Genomic DNA, 20,002 nt, shown 5'->3' on the forward strand with positions numbered 1-20,002 from the left:
CTTTGGCGACAACGGCGACGGCGCCCCGCTCGGCGGAGGGACAATCACCGCACTGCGCCCGACGCATCCAGGACGGCTATGTGTCCCCAGTATACCCTACTGCAACTGCGTCCGTTCGGAGTCTGCAGCCGCTCAGTGCTGTGGACCTACGGGGGCCTGGTATTCCAGGGTAGGCCCCCCAATCAGCCCCCGGGCCCGCGGTGGTTCAGCATAACGTCAACCTGGTGAGCCGAGCGCTGGCGTCTGTCTCAAGCATCTGGCTGGTTTTGCAAAAGAGGCGGGAACTCACTATGGCTCGCACGGCAATATTAGTGGCTGGCGCGCTCGGCGGACTTCATGGGATCGAATCTGCACCACGGCGCCGATCTCGCTGCGTCGGGGATGCAAATCCGAGAATAGATCGACAGTGCGGTACCCATGCTGTGTCTCGCAAATTAGGGAGGTGCGTGCAGCTGCGAAGGAGCGTCAGGTACACACATCCGGCCCTCATTCAACTGTGCGCCGGCAGCTCCAAAAACCGCGGCTACTGTACCGGGACTATAACCCGAACTGTTGGGATTTTAGGTGCGCGTTCATCTCGGCCGCTTTCTATTAGCCTATCTGTCTTGGCCATTGCGTCTTACCAGGAGATGATCAGCGGCGCTGGACCCCAGGGCACTAGCGGGCGGCGATGCCGTGACGAGGCGCAAGTGACACATGGCAAAGTACGCAGTATTGGTAGGATCCGTTACCGCCGCCGACGTTCGTGCTTGCTGACTAGTATCGTTGTGCGCTTTTCAAGGCGATACGCTGGACCCCCACTCCGCAGGCCGAACGTACTGGAGAGGGATGGCGTGGAGCACCGGCCGCGAGCGGGTACTAGTAGGAAGGTGCCCCCGTTTTTGGCCGATCGGCCACGGTACTCCTCTGGCTGGCGTGTGCTTGCCGAACCGCTAGGGCTCCTCGAGTCGGCTGGCTCGCGCGCGCAATGCCGCGGAATCAAGGAGGTGCGTGTGGATGCTGGCGCTATGGCAACCGCCACTGGCGGCAGTGCCGCACGCCTAACGCGGTATGTTCGCGCACTTCAAATGGTTGCACAGGAATGTTTGCTGAGACACCTGCAGATTGAAAGACCGCCACGAGGGCGGCGCGGAGTCCATGGGGTGTCTTTCCGAGGGGGCGGGGTGTAGACGGACTCTGCGCCCAGGCTATCGTGCCCCGAGTTCTCAGTGGGCACGGTGGGGTGGGTACCGTGTGTACCATCGGAGTGGAGTTGTGTATATCGAAGAGAGCCCAGCGCGTCTTTCACGATCTAGCCGAGTCAGCGAGTTAGAGCCCAGTGCGTTAAATCGAGAGTGGCTCGGCCCTTCCATGTCCAGTATAGTTTCCGTTCCCCTGGACGGGCTGCCTTGGACATGGTTGTGCCGAGATCGCGTTGATTTCCGGGCGTGCCGTACGATGGCGAACAACGGTTGAAAATCGCAGGGTGCCGCCCCCTGGGCTGTCACTCCCGTTGTGTTTGGTGGCGTATCTTGGTTGGTTGTTCGAGTCTAGCCACAATTCGGTGTGTTTCCATGAATTGCAAAAGGTACAGCGTGGAACCGACAGGGAGGCGCGCTCAGCGCGGTGGTAGTACAGTATAGTGTATAGTGTTCAACATGGTGGTCTAGCAAGATAGTGTGGTCTATTTAGTGGTACACGTATGGAAATAGAGGTGAATAACGATAACCTGCTGTGTGGGGGAGAGGACAGCAGCGATGGATATCTACAGTGTGTGTCGTCCACGGACCGCAAGAGGGGGTTTTAGTTGCTCATCCAGGGCGTGGACGGCGTGTCGGGGTGGGAGATCACTGGCAATGTGGAAGCCCGCGGAACCGCCTGGCATCTGTCGAGTCTTGAGAGTGACGTATTTCAAAGACCGTTCTAATGATACAGAGTAGTCGATCCGACCTGGCGGCGTTCTATCAGGAACATATGTCAATGGAGGGTTATTGTGGGCAACGCAGAGAATGCCTACCTATACGCTGCCTTGATTAAGCTATAATATAAGTATGTGGGTGTCGGCGAGCTTTAGCCGTGCAGCAGCTGATTTAATGTGAGGACGTGCGGTCTTGAGCTGTAGACCTGGAACGCTGGAGAACATATCAGCACGCCATTTAGCTGTTAAGCCGATACGAGGACTTACTGGTGCTGCAGTCGTCCCAAAACAGTAGACATGACCCTGCCAGGATAAAGAGGGCCCCGGCAAGGGCGAGGGCGAGCACGAAGCAGATGGTGGACAAAAGCGTGACATCCTCCGGCTCGGCCTTGAACTCAGGGTGCTCGTACAGCTTCAAGAAGCGCATGGTGGCTGCGGGGTAGTGGGGAGGATGGGTGTGGCACGGAAGGCGTACGGAGTGGCGGACCCCTGGGTAGGCGAGCGAGCTGCAGTTCACAGTACGGCCCCGCGTACTATATAGCACGCGCAGACGCTGCACCGGAGAACGAGATCTGCGCAAGCGGCCAATGTAGCGCTGGGGAGGCGCTCGCCGATGGGTGACATTCCGGTGCCAAATAGCAGCTGCGCCGAAGATGGAACGCGCGCGGGACGCTGAGCGGGTTTTCCTGCCAGGCGCAGGATCGTGGTGATGCTGCATTGCAACCCAGCCCAGCATCGCTCGCGCCGCCCTCCATGATCGAATTGCCTTTCTGGAAAGTCTTCGCCCGGACTCGAAGTTGGCTGATTACCTCCGGCGCGCTCGGACATGCTGTCAACGCCGACCGGGGGCTTCGTTGTCCTTTTCTCCGGACTCACCCTGCTACCATGGGCATTGTCCGTCGGCCGGTGTCGGAGGGCGACGTGCAGACAGCAGGCGAAGACCATCTCTCGTTACGCATCAGAGCAGCGGCGGTTCAGCCGTAGTTGGCGCCGTCGAGTCTCTGGCCGCTGGCTGGCATTGGATCCGAGCTTCTTTGAGAACGCTGTACGAATGTAGCATGGTCAGTACATGAGCTCACACATTAGAAGCCATGATCACGGCACCGTGACGTCGAGCTGATTCGCGAGCGCCCGTGAGGATGGGAAGCAAAGACCACAATGTCAATGGCGCTAAGCGTAGCATGAACAGGACACCTGGCCAAGAGCATGAGTGCAACGACAATCCAGAACACGAAGAGAGCGTGAGTGCTTAGGGGAGATCGAACTGTCCCGTACAGCGATCATTCTCACATCCCCAATGCCCGTCTCCGACGTGGTAACGTGTAGATTAGGTTGGACGCCTTGAAAGGAGTATAGGGGAGCTCTCACGAGGGGACGTCGGATCGAACATTGGCAGGCGGGAAGTTGCTACACCGGGTGTCCGAACGAGCACTTGAAACAGGCCGCATCCTCGCGTGCTATACTGCATAACAGCACGGCGGTAACGGGGTGCTCCAATTCCTTTGCAGTGCTGCCGCCCACAGCGCCTTAAGAATCCAGACAATCAGCAGTACTCGGTGTGCGAGACAGAGTTTGGATATACCTGGACATTCTCCAGCGCTGGATATTTCAGGCTTGGTTGGCCCCTAGGCCAGTATTCTGGAAGCTCTATAGCACGGAAGCCTTGGCCTCAGCGTCCCGCACTAGAGCAGCGGGATCTACGTCGTTCTCAATACGGATGGCACTGACAGTTCCGTAACAGGCACTGCGCGATTGCGTCATCGGGACTTCCGCCGAGCGGTACGAGTTCAATACAACATAGGTTGCGCCTGAGAGCGTTCTTGTGCGTTAATCAGGAACAGTGGCATCTTGGACATCGGGGAATCAGCATCGCACCGGGTAAGAAATGCTGTCCGTAGAACATCCCATTGGAATTTCATCTTGGGCTCTGGAAAGGCCACGCCGTGTCGGGTACGAGGCCGCTCGCCTCCTCAGAACGACGCCCACCCCACTGCGCGGTGATAAAACATCATTACGACATGGTATGAACCGCACGGTCGATGCGCCTTTGTGGCACTCGTATCTCTATTGCGCGGATCGCAGAGGCGATGTCTAGCAGCACCGATGGGGTACGGCGCCACAGCGACAGCGCATCCTTGGGGTCAAGGGCGCACGCGCAGCCGTAGTCCCTGTGCGCTTGAGTGCATCGAAGGTGGGATAGCATGCCAGACGCTGGATCGAACCGCACGCGGACCGCGGGCGCTGCATAAAAAGCGCTACCACGGAGTAGTCCTGTAGGCGTCTAGAAGCAGCGGAACTTATCAGTCACCCCTATATCTTCGTCCCTCAAGTAGCAATACTCACAAGCTCGCCTAGCAAGAAGCCTGCTGCAGTAAACGTCGCGCATCGCGGTCCCGCCGGTACCAGAGCGGTGGCGACCCCCGGAATGACTGTATGCGCTCGTCCATCAGCGCGATGCAGTCCCGCACGCGCCCACCGTCATCTAGAGTGGCTTAGCCCGAGCTGGTCGCGTAGTTGCACCGCCTCATGGCGACAAGGACGATGGCCAGGGCATTCCGCGGTGCGACATCGCGCCGCCGCCAGAATACGCAGTCGCGGCCGCTGCGCGGACGCAAATCCTGTTCGACCAACAGCGCGGACCACCCTAGTCTGTGGATCCACCATGATGGTGGCGGGCAGCGCACCAGCGGTGCGGTATGAAGCACAGTTACACCCTGAAACAATGTGTTCAGCGGTTGATTTGTGTAATACGAGCGCGTTATGCGTCGCGATGAGGCAGCAACTTACGGAGGACGTCGGTCGGGGTAGGGTAGCCGAGGCGGACACTGTCTACTTCGTCAGCGTCGTCGGTGGTCAAAGTCAAAGTTGAGTTGTAAGTCCACGACTGCGACCAAGGCACAGAAGGGATGGACGCTCCGGCATATCGGACAACTTCAATCTCCTCTCAACTAGATCGGACTCGGCAGAGACAAATGTCTAGACCGCACGCCGGTTGCAAATAAGCCTTGCAGGCGGCAGTGTAAACTGTTTGATGTCCACGTCCGTGCAGGGCTTGTCGCAGCCGTTCAATCGAGTACAGTCACGACGCGTTAAGCGATTCTGACTGCTCTTTGCGTGATATGATGCGCTGTAGCAGGTACTGCCGTGAAACACTGACAATGCAGCGGTAGCAGATTCAAGCATTAGACCCCGAATGCAGATCATGTTGTAATATCACTTACCTGTATTGTCCATCGTCGATGCGACGTGTCCCCTAGTGACGCACTGGGGCGGCTAGACGGTGCGCATGATTGTGGTCCTCAGCCGCATCGTGTCCCTCAACAGCTGAAAACTCGATAATGTTGTCATATTTCGCCGCAGTCGGCGTTGAATACCCTTGCGCCGCCGAAAGTACCCAGTTGAGCTTAGCACAGGTAGTGGTCGGGTGGATAGACTCAGCATTCTTAGTGGTGGTCGGACTCGCTGCGATCGGAGCTAGCGCGGACTCCGTATTCCGCTACGCCGCGTCGGCAGCACAGCTTCCGACTCCGGATTTTCCTCCCGAAACGCACACACTTGCACAAATAGCTGCTGCGGTACACCGAGAGACTGGGGTTATTGCATTCCGGAGCCAGGCCTATGAACGAGTACTTAGAGATGCTGATACAGAGAACGACGGTGCTGGTTGTGGGTAGCTATGACAACACGGGGCAGACAGACTGGAGATATAGAGGTAACAGAGCCTAGTGAGGGTATGTACCGGGTGCCGGACGCAGCGCGAGAAATTTGCAGGTAGATGATAAGTACTAGACGATGCAACAGACCGAGGCTGAACGTGCGGATGTGAATAAATAGGAGGGAGCGAAGGCGTGGATGCTATGCACGAGAGGGTAGCGAGAGGACGCGTTAGGCGCCCCGCCGACGGCCGACAATGAGGATGTCGGGCGTCGGCGAAGCGGACCCCAGGGGCCACGGGGAGGCGCTGCAGTGGGGCACCCGCGACGACATGAGCTGCACGATAGAAGGCGGAGATGTCGTCGTTCCGAGTGGCCGGAGCAAGTGCCGCGTAGATGGCGGCTATCGAATCGAAAAGCGAGGACGCCAGAGATTTGCAAGGGGGAGTAACAAAGGCGGGACAGTGAGACGACACGCCGGAGGAGCGCAGATCCACAAGGGCCACCCATTGGCTTCGACGTATGTTATGTGCCGGTAGCGAGGATGCGTGCGAGATCCTGCTCGTTGGCGGCGTAGAGTTGACGGGAGCGGGCCTTCAGGCGGACTGTGGAGGGAGCATATAGTTAGCATCTGATGTACTGCTCGAAAGCGATGAAGGAGCTTACGCATGCGGTCGAAGCTGAGAAGGGAGACCTTCGCTGCACCAGAGGTATCCTGCACAGAGCCATCGCTCCTGAGGAGCGCAGACCGGTCGACCCAGTGCTCGTCTTGCCACAACGCGGCGCGGAGGATAAGGTCGTCCATGTTGCGCGCACCGTTCGTGAAGTCGATCTGCTCTGTGCGCACGTTGAGGTTCGACAGGTAGTTGCCACGCGAGGTCAGGACCTTCAGCGACGTTGCATGCGAGCGAACGTGCGTCGAAATGTACTCGAGCGCAGCGCCTGCGGCCTGGCCGAGCGGCGTCGCGTTCGACGACTGGCTGTCGAGCTCCATGACGACGGGGAGGGGTACAACGAGGGTCCAGAGGCCGCTTTCGACCAACGCAGAAAACTCAGAGAGAGACGAGAGGAGGATGTTGGTGTCGACGACGAGCACGGTGTACCCTGCGACCATCTGGAGCGATTGGCGCACAGCCTCCGTCTTCCTCGCAGGTGATCCTCGCGAGCGGCGGCTTGGCGATGCGCCATCGTGTTGACCGGACTCTAGGAGCGCCTGCAAGTATCGCCGGCGAGCCTTGAGAAGCGCGGAGGGCGGGTTAGCTCCATACAGACAACTGCACCCGAATAGACGGCGTACCTTCAGCCGCCGAATCTCCTCTGGATCCTGCTCGTTGTCCTCCGCGTCTTCGCTCAAGTCATCATCCACCTGCCCGCCTTCCACGTCGTCCACCTCCATCGAGTCGTCCTCCCAGCGCGTTCCCCGCATGCGCTGCTCCTCCGCGTCCCGCGCGTGCCTCTCTTCCTCGCTCCAGCGCGCGACCTTCGCTGCGAGCGCGCCCTCGACGCGCCAGCACGGCCGGCCGTCCTCGGGCGACGCCGCGGCGAACTTGAAGCCATGCACGTCACGCGCGATGCGCAAGCCCGCGCGCGTGAGGCGCACCCAGCGCCGCTTGTCGGGGTGGTTGTCGCCCGCGTTCGCGCCCTCGCGCCCGTCGTCCTCGTCCTCGACGAGTCCATCCATCGCCTGGTCAGCTACCTCAACGCGGTCGAGCACTTCGACCTCGATGTTGCGCTCCTCGCCGGCGGTGTCCGAGTCCTTCGTCCAGAACCCGCGCTCGAAGACCTTCTTGCCGCCCCAGCCCATGCCGCGAATGCACCAGTCCTCCGGGAGCGGTTTGCAGCCGCTCGTCAGGAGAATGCCGCTCTCCGCGCTAACCTTCTGGTGTTCGCGAAGGATATCGCGGCGGGGAATGTTGTTCGAGAGGAAGGACGCGAGGTCCTCCCAGGGGACTGAGCGCTCGAGCGCAGCCCGGGCGGATTGGTCCCGGAGAACGGTAGCGAGGAACGTGAGGATGACCGTGTTGTACGGGTTGAGCGTTGGCGTCGCGTATTCACTGGCCCGGCGAACTGGGTTGCGGAGTGTATGCGAGAGCATGACGAAGGTGAGTTCCATGGCGAGCTGAAGCGCTGCGGGAAGTTCGGGTTCCGCCGATGTCGGGGAAGGCACCTCGCTCGTGCCAAGGGAGGACTTGTCGATGTCAACGTCCTCATCGTCGATCTCCATCTTGGAGAGATCGCCGTCGAGACGTTTGGCCATCAACACCTTCAGCCTTCCCGCCTGCGCACTGTTAGCAAGCACCGGGCTGGCGCCCGGGGCACCGGGTGTGCGCGACTCCACTCCCGCGACGCGTCGTAGGACAGCGGTGGGGCGGCCGTACTCGAAGAGGGACCCGATGTTGATGAGCGCCATCATGATCCATTCGCGCTCCTCGACCTGCTCGCCGTCTGGTAAATGAAGTTAGCGCGCGCTCGATAACATGAACGCCGTCGCAAACTTACCTCCAATCTCGAGCTTCTCCCGGAAGCGCTCCAGCACCAGCTTGAAATCATCGAGCTGGATGTTCGTGAACAGCATCCCGTGCAGGCACACAAAGAGCTCGCTCAGGCGAGCATCGGGCGCCTGACGCCGCGCCTGGGCTGTCGGTGACCACATGGCCAGGACCGACTCGCGCGCCGTGGAGAACGGATGGAAGGCAACCATACTGCGAAATTTGAACGCGTCAGCTATCACGGTCGCAGCAAATTTTATCTGCGCACTGACCTCTTCACGAAGTGATACACGCCGCGCAGCTCCTCGTCCGTGCCGTCCTTGTCACGGCACAGTAGGCCGAGGTGGTGCTGCAGCTTGCCGGAGTTGGGCGTGATGGCAAGCCCGCGCGCGAACCACTCCTTCGCAACCTGTCTCCATCGCTCCTTGTCCGGGTCCAGCTCCATGAGGCGCGCGGCCTCCTGCCCGACGCTAGGGATGTTCTGCATGTGCGCAGCACCGCCGGCTATCGCGTCCGCGCCGACCGGCATCTCGGCTTCCGAGGATTGCGGACTATCGTCGATACGTGCGGGCGTCGGAGAGACCGCGTTGGAGGGGAGGTCCAACGCGTCGGTTGTGGCGTTCGGGGTCGACGGCCTTGGTGTGGGCGCGACTAGCAGGTTGTTCTTCGCGACTGCGGAGGACGTGAGGGTGTTGCTGGGGATGTGCGTCCCCTCCACCAGCGCGCTCACGGCCATCCAATACCGGGAGAGGTCGCCGAGTGCTTCAAGGAAGGCCCCGCGGTACTGCGAGTAGTTGCGCTCCTCGAACAGACCGCCGTAAAACACGTACGCGTAGTTCAGGAATTGCTGTGGGCGCAGTCAGTATCCGCAGCGCCTGAGCGTCCCGGATCAGACTTACCTGCAGGTACTCCAGCGCGACTGGAGATGTTGTCGGAGGGCGCGCTGCGTGTCGCAGAGACTCGAGCAGGTGATAGAAGGCATGTGACCATAGACGAATGATCAGGTTGTACTTCTGGGGGATATTCTTGAGCGACGCGGGAACGGTTGGCGCTAATGTGAGTGCGAGCATCTCACGGATGCTCTCCGCGAGTCTGGAAAAATGGCAGCGTTATCAGTGGATTGTAACAGGGCGGGGAGGCCAAACTCACGCTCGGTGGTCAGAGACCAATTTACGCCATCGCTCAGATTCTTCCTCCTCGCTTGCCCCGGACCGCGGTGCGCCCGTGCTCGCCGGACGCCCTTTGATCAGAACGCCCGGTCTGTGCGCACCACGCTCGCTATCATCTGCGCGTTCCCGCTCGCTCGCATTCCCAAGGAGTCTGCTCTCCAGCCCACTGATGGTGCGGTAGACTTCCTTCAGCTTGCGCGAGAACGCGTTGGCGCTAGACGCGCTATCCTCCGATTTCCGACTTGGATTTGAGGTATCGAAGAGTGCCGAAGAGGCGGAAGATGAGTCGGTAGTGGCGGAAGAGAGTGTGAAATTAGAGGATATAGTAGAGTGTGCATAAGATACTGAAGATGTTGAGGATGCAGAGACCCAGTCGCCAGATGATTTCGGTGTGGGGGTTGGGCGACCGACGTTGGAGGAGGGGTTGGGAGGTGCAGATGAGCCGTGATGGCGATGCTGCGAGGAGAAGAGGACGGCGTCATGTTTGCGAGGATCGAACAGTTGTCGATGAGCATCTTGTGCGCCGCGCGGTGCTTGTGAGGGTTGTGCTCGCGATGGGGCGGCGCGAGGGGAATGCGAGCTTGATGCGCCGTCGGACATCACTTCAGGCTCGGCGGTCATGGCGGGTCTCCGCACTGGGTCGGTGTTCGGGTTGTAGAGCTTACCGGGGCTCCCGTTCGCGGCTGGCCGCGCATGTGAAGCTCTTGGCGACCCGTACGAGATCTTGAGGCGGCGCGAAAAGTCCTCGGGGTCTGCGTCCATATGAGATGGAGAGGCTTCCGAAACAACGATGTTCGGACTGGGGACGGGTGGCGCATGTAACCTTCGCGGCGAAGATGGGTGCATGGGGGTGGGTCTGGACGAGGTTGAGGGTTGCGTCCTCTCGGGCCGCTCGCGTGGTACAGCTATCCTGTATAGTGAAAGGTGTTGAGATGCCACGCAAATGAACACATAAAGGATACGTACGCTGCCTGTTTTCGCCTGAGAGCGATTATCTTGTCCGCGATGTCTGGTTCCCTCTCCTTGCCTTTCCTCGAAGGGGTCGCGATTTTGGTCTGGGACGGCTCCTGCATAGCGTGTAAAAGAGGTGGTGGTGGGCGCGTCGACGCGCTGAAGACGAAGTGATGGATGGAGGAAGAGAAGGAAGACGACGGAGAGAAAGAGAGGGAGTGCTGCGATGCGCAGTGAGGGGGAGGAATGCTAGCGGGATCTGCCCTCAGCCAATTGCGAAGTCACTGGCCTGCGCACTCCGCAGTCACCACCGCTGCGCATTTCAGATCTCGATCGATCCTCCGACCCTGTCACGCCGTCCTCCTCGGGCCGCTTTTCCCCCTGGCGGTCACAGCATGTCACGGGCGGTCACCGGTGACACCCAGCTGCGGCACCGCACGGCTGTCCGCCATCGCGCCTCTTGCCTCCCGCCTCCTCCTCGTCGAGCTCCAGCCGCCGCAGCCTCCGGATCGTTCGACAGCCTCAACGCGCCCGCCTCACACCGTCTCATCCCTGCTTGTGTCGGGCCGACGGCCTCCCCTCTGCCCGAAACCCTTTGCAGTTGCGCACTCACTGTGCCTTACGCTCCCCACATCAGCGTGTACGTCCACCTGTTCGTGCAGCACCTCCTACTGGCTCGTCTACATGCTTCTCTCGTCGGTGCCTCCTCGGAGTTGGCTCTCCGGGCCCGTTCTCGTCAGCGTCTTCGCAAGATTGGCAGTTATTCTCACCCAGCGCCTTCCGACGGCCACCTGTCCCTCACGGCGGCTTTTGCTCTGCCGTCCTGCCCGCGCTACCGCTCCCAGGGCTATATATGATCCTCGATTTTTCCTGTCTCTCCTGCTCAATCCAGTTACTCTCTCCGACCTCCCCGTCCTGCTTCCCATGCTCGGATAACAAGGTTACAAGGACACGTCCCCGCCAGCGCGCCTCGCGGCAAGTCACCTCCATGCGGTTATCGCCCTATTTCTGCCCCCGAGCAGCGCCTTCCATACTTCCTGAACTGCCTACTTCTACCGGTGAGTAATTTGACGGCATCAATGTGTCTATTCGATCCTTGTTATGCTCCCGTGCAACCACTTTCTTTTGATCTGCTATCGCACATCTGGAAACGCAACACGTCACACATTCGACCGTGCTATAATGCATATTGTCTGTGTCGAGGTTTCTTGATGCATTATGGGGTATTGTGCATCGTATGATGAATTTTGAGACTATGCTTCAGGCGCTATCAACATCATAGGCGTATGCATTATAAGACAGCCGACTGTACTTGGCTTTTGCCATCCCCCCTTGGTCACAGCTTCGAGTTCCAATACGTTTAGTCTTCACAAATCCGAGGCTGGCAGGCGCATTTGCACCGCTTGTCGCTTCATCCCGTCTGCGATAGTACAGTACTGTTTCTACTAGCCGTAGACGGAGAGGCTGTCTTCCGATTACCGCACTCCATGAATGCACTGCCTCGTTTGAATGGCCACCGCTATTTGACGACGGCAAATGCGATGCGAGACACACAACGCGAAGGGTGCAGACGGGGCTATGCCTCATTTGTGCACAGACTCTTTCCAGCACTGTTCGTGCTTGAATAGAATCTGTTCCATCTGCCGCCATCTCGAAGCTTGCGGTTTGCCCTTCTTCAGCGGAACTCCTCCATACAATAGTTGAAACGCCGTCGTATATCATAGCATGAAATGCGACGGGCGTTGAACTCGTTCCAACGCGAGCGCGAGTGTACGCCCGCCGTGTGTCGACCTCACTTGAGACTGTAACATTACTATGCTTCGTCTGCCCTTCCCCATCCGTGACTGCAGCCTCTCATCAGAGGGCTACATATACATATACGAAGGTGCTCGCCTTTTTCTATCCCGTCATGGTGATATGTGGACTCGGGCCCACCCTGCGCCTCGAATCTCAATCTGAGGCTGGTTATGGTATATCGGTGTCACTCAATGCTTCGGGTGCGATCCCAGTTATCCCTCGAACCCAAAGATGTTCCTACAAATTTCCCCGCCGCAATCTGATCCCGAACCCTCGATGGCTTCAAGAACTCTCGTAGACGGATGTCACGTCACCACGCATGATGGCCACCGCTCACGAGTATGCTGCGGTGCACGCCACAGTCGCCGTCAGTCCTCGCGCTCTAAAGCCCACGCCGCGGACGGAAGGAAAGGTACGTACTCGCTTCCCGTACAGAACGTACTGGCGTCGCTCGCCAGCCACGCGACGACCCCACGCAGCTCGTCTGGCCGCCCGAGGCGTCCGAGCGGGTTCAGGCTCGCCCACTTGTCGAGCAGGTGCGGCTGCGTGTCCAGGTACGCCGCGGTCATGCTATATATAATAATGTCATCAGCGTCCGTATCTCGATCAGGAATCACGCCTCAGGACGAGCGTGACAAGTCAATTTGACATGGGCAAGCATGGACATCAACCGAGGACAGAAAGATGCGCTCTCGAGGCGCCTTCTCCCCGCGCTTCTCGACGTCTTTGGCCGCCCGGGCTCACGAGGTGACCGGCGGGGCGCACTACCGCAGCAGTGCTTCCGTACACCGGCATGGCACTGGCGCGCGCCACCGGGCTGCAGTTTGCAGCGCAGACGGCGACGCGTCGACAGCGAGCCCGCGAAGAATGTATCGTACTCACTTTGTGTAAATGTGGCCCGGGCTAAGGGTGTTGACCCTAATGCCCTTCGGACCGAGCTCGCAGGCCATGCTGCGGCCCATCTGGATGACGGCTGACTTGGACGTGTTGTATGACACCCACGCGTGGTCCTGTAATCCCGATACGCGTCCCGGCGCAGCCCGTCAGTGATATGCAAAGCTGCAAAACACCCAGTCCCGCGCCCGCAGCCACGCACGGCGCGCCCTTTGCACGTAGCCGGGAATCATGGGCATAGACCGGGTGTGCGTGTACTCACCTTGTTCGTGATACTCCCGCTCATGCTCGCGATGAGGATGATGCTCCCGCCGTTCCCGAAACGCGACATCTGGCGGCCCGCAGCCTGCGCAGTGAACAAGACGCCGTTCACGTTCACATCCAAAACCTGTAGATCGACGCGTCAGTGTCACAGGCGTACGTGCACGCTCGACAGAGTGTGTCCTGCGCCGGAGCTTGCTCGGCCTGCGGGCGGGTGCCAACTGCGCCGATCATGTAGCAGCAGGATGCGCAACCGCCCACTGCGCTGAACAAAAGAGAGGACCACGTACGTCCTGGAACTGCTTCGCCGGGTACTGCAAGCAGTCCGTATGGGTCTTCAGCACACCCGCCGCAGCGACGCACACGTCCATGCGCCCCTCGCGCTCCCCGACCGTCTCTCCGACCTTCCACATTGCGGCTTGGTCCCGCACGTCTGCGCTAATATATTCGAGACGACCATCGCTGGGGAGACCCTCGAGTCGCGCGGCGTAGTCGCGCACTGCGGTCCACTCCGCACCCGGTTGCGCGGGTAGGTCAACGCAGTACACCGCGCGGGCACCGGATTCGACAAGGGCGAGCGCCATCTCGAGTCCGAGCCCGCGGTTGGCCCCGGACACGAGCGCGACGCGGTCCGCGAGCGAGAACTCGTTCGCGAAGAGCGTGGGTTTCGCGGCTAGGAATGAATGTCAGAAGATATACATAGCGCCCTTCTGCGCAGTTGTGGGTGCACATACCCGTGCCCGGCGATGCCTCCAACGCTTTAGCGACGCCCACAGGTCCATACGATGGCAAGGTGCCGCTCTTCTTCCAGGCGTCCGAGGCTGCGTCGTGAAGACGAGAGGTGCTGGAGAAGCCGGCCCTGAGGAGGTGCTGTGTGCCAAGATTGCGCCGCTGTTGAGCCAAAGCCACAAAGGCTCTCCTCGATGTATGCGCTACGTTCATCGTAGAAGGTGTGGGTGGATGATGAGGCTTGCGCTATCCGGAAACCAGGAGAGACAATAGCGAGAGGGGGTGATAGCGATGTAGTAGAGGCGAGCTGGGAACTTGCTACCGTCCTGTTTCTCACCTGCACGTACATATAGACGTCTGAAGGCTGCAACAGGCTGCGTGACCACCAATGCGGGAGTCTATCATACCAGAAAGTGAAGAAGGGAGGTCGAAGAGGTCATGAGACCGTCATGGGATTCTGGGACCTGCGCGTTGGAGCACTCCGGGAAGCAGGCACGACGGCGTAGAAGCTCTCGCGAGTCGGCAAGTCTGATAGGTCGCTGCAAAGAAGTGCAAAGAGCGTTGGCGCATCTTTTAAGACGAGAAGACAGTCCCGCGGACGTGGTCAGCTGGGACGCAAGAGCGTGCCATGACCGTACTCCCAAGTGAACTCGAGCTCGAGTTTTGTAATTCCGTGACACCGCTTGCGCACCCCGTTGTTTGTTGGACAGCTGCATAGCGTTTGCGACGGTCCCATGCGGATGGGATTCGTCAAAATCACATAAGTAAAGCGGTGGTCCGGCCTCTGCTGCGACAGTGCAGTCACCTGGCGCGGTGAGCGCGCGAGCGCGGGTGTGATGGATGCAATAGGCACCCCAAGCGTCTCGGCCCGGGAGAGCTCTGCGAGGGCGGCTCTAAACTGTGTGAGAACAGACAAATACTGTACAGGGGCATGACGCTCAACCCGTATGCTTGGGCACCCGCGTCGTCCAGGATATGATCTTCGCGAAGAGTCTGCGGAGCGACGCGGCGCCCCACCGGGAGGAGGGCTCTTCTCCGTTCCATTCGTCCATAAGCTGCACGATCTTCATGTCCTCGTCCAGGTCTACGAAAACAACTGACTTGATTTCCTGGTAAGGACGCGAGCTATGCGTAAGTGCAGATGGATAAAGAGATGTTTCGAACACTCGGACCTTGCGAATCCCAAAGAGGCGAAGAGTGTACACATATGTTTGCGTATATACTAGGCGATTTGGTGAAAGGCCGGCGGATAGGATGCGTGTTTGAACATGTTGCACTGTCTTGAGCAAGCGAGGCTATACCAGAAGGGTATCGGTCGTTAGCTAGTTCTTCGCGGAGCTGCAAGGCTGCTTACCAGGGCGAATAGCACCGCGCTGATTTCGTGGAGGTTCTTGCACTTGAACAAGGGATGTTCTAGCAACGCGTCTTTGTTCCACCGCCGGCGTACAATCTCTAAATTGGGTTTCCCCCCATAAAGCTATATTACACAGGATGTCAAGGTAAGCTCTGCATTAACTGACCAGCCATGGGACTAACCTGCTCAAGATCACTGACTACGTCCTTGAACGCAAGGGCGACGCTAGGATCAAGTTCTGTGCTGCGCAGACTACGCCTCCGCCATGCCTTTGGGTGCAAAGGCGGCTCGTCGGCATTCCGCTGTGGCAAAGCGCCAGAATAGTGCGCTCCGCCGGTAATAGATCCTAGAATGTCATTTGCGCGAACGGCTGGTGCTATGCCAGCGCGATGGCGGGTAATCGTGGGGGACGGCGAGAGCGAGTGCGCAGCGTGAGGGGTGGTTTCGGAGTGCGACATATTGTTGGCAACGGTGTCGTGCACTCTGGACCGTGCTTGAGCGTGTATCCGGATGAGATGAGCGATGCGCGGTCTCCAGTGGATGTGGTTCGGTTTCAAGGGAGGTTGCGTACCTCGGCGTCGCTCTGACATGTGAAACGTCGTCCAGGGGCCTTGCGCGGAATGTCGGAACTACGGCAACATTCGATCAAGATCGAGGCAGCCTCCGGCCACAATCCAGAGTGCCTTGGACGTCAAACGAATATGTTGCTACTTGAAGTCGATGATGTGCGTTGCAGGCCACAGCACAGTAGATAACCGCGTGGAAGGAAGAGCAAGATGAGCATAGTTATCGCATGGTATGAGTAGCGAGAATGTAGGTGGTCGTAGTTTCTAGAGGGATCGGAGGCCTAATAGGATTACAGGCTGTGGTTCCTGAAAGTATGCCCGATTCACCGGCAATGTCCGAGCCTAAACAACTTGAACTTAGCTCAAAGCCAAATGACGGTCACTAAGTAGGTACGTACTAAATCCTCTATGTCATCCTGCCTCGACTTGCCAATAGTCTCAAGATCATTCGATGCTAATGAAACTAAGTAGGAGTAGATGAGCTGGTGGAGGAAGAAGTCAACGCAGGTCAATATGAATTCAATTCCAACTTCTAACGCTGCATGGCGCTCACGCGGTTGCAAGTGACGCCAGCCAAAACCTACCTCGATCACTACATCTACCTATCACTGCATTGAGCCACCTATATCTGCGAATACTACAGACAGGGTCACCAAGATAGTCGACGTCAAGAAGTCAGAGGTTTCAACACCTGTACCATCTTCTGTGCTAGATGAGCTTGTAAAGCGCTCGCTAGCAGACGTCGCAGAGAGGAGTCACGGCACCGCCAGGACAACGCGCAGCTTACGCACGTCAGACAGCAACTGTCTGCTCAAAAGGAACAATCGGAGGAGTGCGTACATGTAAGTGAGCAGCCGAGAATGAACTGCTCAAATGTCGACACTAGGTTTCGAAGATGGCTTTGCTACGCAAACAGATTGAAGAGAATATCCCTCAAATACTTCATAATGAAGACTGGGTACGGCATTCTACTCCACTCTCTGCACAGAAATAGGACACGGGTGCTGACGAAGTCGACAGCGCACGCCGTCGGCGGCTCCCAGGCTCCCACACGAAATACTCCTCGTCATCTTCAGAGCTGCCCGTGCACCACGCTATCTGCGCGCCCCATCTGTCAATGCTTGCCACGGCTCCAACAGCACATGGCTCTCCGAGCTGCGCGTACGCAAAGCCCTCATGTTGGTCTGCAAGGGATGGTCCGACGTGGCGACGGAGCTATTCTACGAAGACATCGTGCTCCGACGGATGGGTCAAATCATTGCGCTTGCGGACATTCTTACGACCAATCACGGTTCGCAACGGGACCTCGCGATGCTTGTGAAGAGCATTCGTCTGGATACGTGCATCGTCCTAGGGCCATGTGCTGACGCCGTCCGCGATGCTTTTACATCCATCCTATCGCTGTGCATAGCGCTTCGGGCTTTCGAATATCATACAGCCAAGAGCTTCCCAACAACACTTACGCTACCTCCGGGAGACTCTGCCGGCGCATTCAACCCAAGCTGGTTTGTCGAAGACGGTCCTGAGGCCTTCCAGCTTGCCTTTCGGGAGCGAGTGTCGATGCTCACATCGCTGGACCTCGCAATGCGTCTATCGCACAAGCAAGTCGCGCACCTACACAGGCTTCTCTCCACCGCAACATGCCTCGAAATTCTGAAAGTGGGCCAGGTGTACCACGTGGAGCACGAAGGAGATCATCTCGACTCGCTGCCGGTCCTACACCTCCCAAAACTGAAGGCGCTCTATCTTCCCGTCATCGAACCCCGCTTTGTCGCCTATGTGTCCACGAATTGGGTCATCCCCTGCTTGAAGCAACTGACGACTCTCTTCTCATCCGAGACCTTCAAGCCCCGCACGCTCCTTGCGGCCCACGGCGCCCGTCTCGTCTACCTGCATCTCTATCCGAAGAGGGACCTGGACCTCGCGATCTGCAACGAGGATCTCGCGCGTGTGGTCGAGTTGTGCCCCGTCGTGGAACACCTCGTGCTGGGCCTACCGATTGCTATGTTCAAACACAGGTCAAAACTGTCCGCATTCTGCGCCCTGTCCGCCGCTCTCCGATATCTAGATATATGGACGTGGGGGCATGCGTTCCACAGTCCCCGCCGATACAAGTTCCCTACAGCCGTTGCAGTCCACGTGAGGTACTTGAACCGGAGGCTCCCCTTCGTTGACCTCCCAACGATCTGCGATCCAAGGATTCATCTAGAGGGCGATGAAACGCGTATAGTCGACTTTCCTTGGACTCAGGCCGCCTGGTCCAAATACTGCGTTTTCCCCGTGATCACTCCACATTCAGTTGCAAAAGCAATCAGTGACGAGGACGCCAACGCAGACGAGTGGAGCGAATACAACCCGGAACGCGAAGAGACTGACTCCGACAACACCGACGACACAGACCAGTCCACCCGGGAGGATGCGAGCGCCTTACTCTTGGAGGAGCGGGGGTATGTCGACGGAAGCGAAGAGGAAGAGGACGAGGCTGACGAGAACGACCAAGACAAGTTGGACGAAGACGTCGACGACTCCGAGGGCGTTTCAGAACGCGAGTCGGACTATCGGGATGCCGGCCAATAACCAGACCACCCTACTATACTAGCGATGTTTCGAAAGAGTCGCTTCGATGAACGATTGTCAAAGAATATCTACGAGCCTTGGTCTAGCTCGGTGAACCGACAAGCGGCCCTGTCATGTTGTATATTTTTGCAGTATAATGATCTGTACATGGCTCTGATGCATGATTCAAGACAACCAACCGGCCGCACGGGTAAACTCGTCGCACTTGCGGTTACCAGTGGACCCGAGAAACTGCGTCCATGGGTGACTCGGGTGTAACGGGTGCGACGTCTCGAAGTCCGGAGCACCGACTATGTTATATGTAGAGATATAATAGATACAAGATCCGCTGTGTGCATTCCTTGACTTAGGGGTAAGTAGAAGTAACCGAGCCGCGACCCATTCAGGACCGGGCCATCAACTGGAGGGAACGGACGGAGCGCCCGCGGGCCTATCACAGAACTCTGGTCTAAGTGATATCCAAGTATCACCTAGATAACCTCCCAAAGTGACTATGCCGGCTCGTTCCGCGGCCGAAGAATATTCCTTGAATCTTGTCACGCCCGCTTGAGCATAGACCTTGGGAGACGCCTCCACTAGATTAACGGCGACCTGGGTGCGTAGCGGAGTGTCATTCCCTCCCTTCCTGAATGTCTCCAAGACGTCGACGAGATGTCTGAACTTCTCAGGGACGGGGGATTTCGCCTGGACATTGTTGAAGGTGCTGCCTGACGGCTCGGCGGTCTTCTCCGAGACGGACCGCGAGCGATCCAGAGGAGTTGGTATCGAGGTGGAAGGAACCACTGGCGGCGGAATGGAAGGACCCGTTGGCGGCGGAATGGGAGGACCAACCGGTAGAGTTGGAGGAGCTATAGGTAGTGCTTCGGGAGCCACTATCCGCTCGGGGACCGGGTGGGCAGTTTGTCGCGCGGTCGATGGACTGGGGCTTGCTGTCGCGGAGAGGGTTGGCTTAGAATCCAGTAGCGAGACTGGAGATACTCGCGAACCTTGTAGAGGTGATGATGGTTTAAAAGGCGGGTCGCTCTGTATCTCCGACAGGCGGCCCACCAGAGGTAGGCGCGACATGTGTGGCTGGGGTTCTGAAACTGGATCGGCAACAACCGGCGAGGATGTCTCGAACGCTGCCACGTTCGGAGGCAAAGATGAGCTGGTCTGCTCTATGAAGATGTTTGATGCTCGTATGTCTGATGCTTGCATGACATCAGTCTTGTCGGGACGAAGTCCGCTCGAAGGAGGGGCGGGGGCAGGTTCCAATTCCTGAGAGAGGGCGAAGATCTATCAGTTCTCGCGGTACTTGAGGCTAGACTGGAATTGACATGTACACTCACATCTGCTATAGTGGCTTGTTTGTAATGAGAGATTGTTCTGGATGGCGGCGCCGTCGGTACAGCGGTAGGCATTTCAAACTATGTACGAGCAATGGGAACGTCGTTTGTGTACGGCACCCGATAGGACGGTTGAGCTCGTTAGTTATCGGAGAAACATAAGACCGCGTGCTCTGCGTACCTGACTGGGCGTAGGAGTGCCTCGACACTTCGTCTCCTGCAGATCCTCTATCACATTGAGGATATCTGGGATTGGCTGCCGATCCACCAGCATATCTTCATCTTCGTTGTCGTCGGCGTACCCGGTCAATGACGGAAACGCACTCTGACGCGCAGATTC

At 58.3% G+C, this 20,002-nt stretch overlaps 5 protein-coding genes across 5 annotated transcripts; 1 reads left to right on the forward strand and 4 right to left on the reverse strand.

The window, feature by feature from the left end:
- Positions 1-1,611: 1,611 nt before the first annotated feature.
- On the reverse strand, positions 1,612-2,731 carry TRAVEDRAFT_146109 (uncharacterized protein). Its single transcript, XM_008038669.1, has 3 exons — positions 2,165-2,731; positions 1,997-2,111; positions 1,612-1,940 (listed from the first exon to the last, which is right to left on the reverse strand). Exons 1-2 carry the CDS (start codon positions 2,631-2,633, stop codon positions 2,050-2,052), a joined length of 531 nt encoding a protein of 176 aa, XP_008036860.1. The 5' UTR covers positions 2,634-2,731; the 3' UTR covers positions 1,612-1,940; positions 1,997-2,049.
- Positions 2,732-5,489: 2,758 nt separating this feature from the next.
- TRAVEDRAFT_146112 (uncharacterized protein) lies at positions 5,490-10,327 on the reverse strand. The gene is made up of 8 exons (XM_008038670.1): positions 10,175-10,327; positions 9,189-10,118; positions 8,939-9,131; positions 8,312-8,886; positions 8,050-8,252; positions 6,848-7,995; positions 6,217-6,784; positions 5,490-6,155 (listed from the first exon to the last, which is right to left on the reverse strand). The coding sequence occupies exons 1-8, from the start codon at positions 10,279-10,281 to the stop codon at positions 6,076-6,078; spliced, it is 3,804 nt and encodes a 1,267-aa protein (XP_008036861.1). The 5' UTR covers positions 10,282-10,327; the 3' UTR covers positions 5,490-6,075.
- Positions 10,328-11,809: 1,482 nt separating this feature from the next.
- Positions 11,810-14,144, reverse strand: TRAVEDRAFT_165519 (sorbose reductase sou1). Its single transcript, XM_008038671.1, has 6 exons — positions 13,846-14,144; positions 13,402-13,784; positions 13,113-13,238; positions 12,839-12,966; positions 12,377-12,526; positions 11,810-12,300 (listed from the first exon to the last, which is right to left on the reverse strand). The coding sequence occupies exons 1-6, from the start codon at positions 14,051-14,053 to the stop codon at positions 12,267-12,269; spliced, it is 1,029 nt and encodes a 342-aa protein (XP_008036862.1). The 5' UTR covers positions 14,054-14,144; the 3' UTR covers positions 11,810-12,266.
- Positions 14,145-14,771: 627 nt separating this feature from the next.
- TRAVEDRAFT_165520 (uncharacterized protein) lies at positions 14,772-15,652 on the reverse strand (the record flags this gene model as incomplete). Its single annotated transcript, XM_008038672.1, has 4 exons — positions 14,772-14,949; positions 15,013-15,135; positions 15,195-15,317; positions 15,377-15,652. The coding sequence occupies 4 exons, from the start codon at positions 15,650-15,652 to the stop codon at positions 14,779-14,781; spliced, it is 693 nt and encodes a 230-aa protein (XP_008036863.1). The 3' UTR covers positions 14,772-14,778.
- Positions 15,653-16,655: 1,003 nt separating this feature from the next.
- On the forward strand, positions 16,656-18,337 carry TRAVEDRAFT_45851 (uncharacterized protein; the record flags this gene model as incomplete). The annotated part of the gene is made up of 2 exons (XM_008038127.1): positions 16,656-16,718; positions 16,781-18,337. 2 exons carry the CDS (start codon positions 16,656-16,658, stop codon positions 18,335-18,337), a joined length of 1,620 nt encoding a protein of 539 aa, XP_008036318.1.
- Between the last annotated feature and the right edge of the window lie 1,665 nt (positions 18,338-20,002).

The sequence above is a fragment of the Trametes versicolor genome, assembly GCF_000271585.1.
Source record: "Trametes versicolor FP-101664 SS1 unplaced genomic scaffold TRAVEscaffold_4, whole genome shotgun sequence".
NCBI lineage: Eukaryota > Fungi > Basidiomycota > Agaricomycetes > Polyporales > Polyporaceae > Trametes > Trametes versicolor.

What these genes read in the sequence shown, in the direction of transcription:
- TRAVEDRAFT_146109 (XM_008038669.1), bottom strand. Translation starts at nt 2,633, where the DNA reads ATGCTGGGCTGGGTTGCAATGCAGCATCACCACGATCCTGCGCCTGGC. An exon ending in TTGGGACGACTGCAGCACCA is followed by an intron (nt 2,112 to 2,164) that starts GTAAGTCCTCGT and finishes TATGTTCTCCAG; the next exon opens with CGTTCCAGGTCTACAGCTCA.
- TRAVEDRAFT_146112 (XM_008038670.1), bottom strand. Translation starts at nt 10,281, where the DNA reads ATGCAGGAGCCGTCCCAGACCAAAATCGCGACCCCTTCGAGGAAAGGC. An exon ending in CTCAGGCGAAAACAGGCAGC is followed by an intron (nt 10,119 to 10,174) that starts GTACGTATCCTT and finishes TTCACTATACAG; the next exon opens with GATAGCTGTACCACGCGAGC. An exon ending in TCGCGCTGGAGTACCTGCAG is followed by an intron (nt 8,887 to 8,938) that starts GTAAGTCTGATC and finishes CTGCGCCCACAG; the next exon opens with CAATTCCTGAACTACGCGTA.
- TRAVEDRAFT_165519 (XM_008038671.1), bottom strand. Translation starts at nt 14,053, where the DNA reads ATGAACGTAGCGCATACATCGAGGAGAGCCTTTGTGGCTTTGGCTCAA. An exon ending in GCGGGAGTATCACGAACAAG is followed by an intron (nt 12,967 to 13,112) that starts GTGAGTACACGC and finishes TCGGGATTACAG; the next exon opens with GACCACGCGTGGGTGTCATA. An exon ending in ACGTTCTGTACGGGAAGCGA is followed by an intron (nt 12,301 to 12,376) that starts GTACGTACCTTT and finishes CGTGCACCGCAG; the next exon opens with CATACTCGTGAGCGGTGGCC.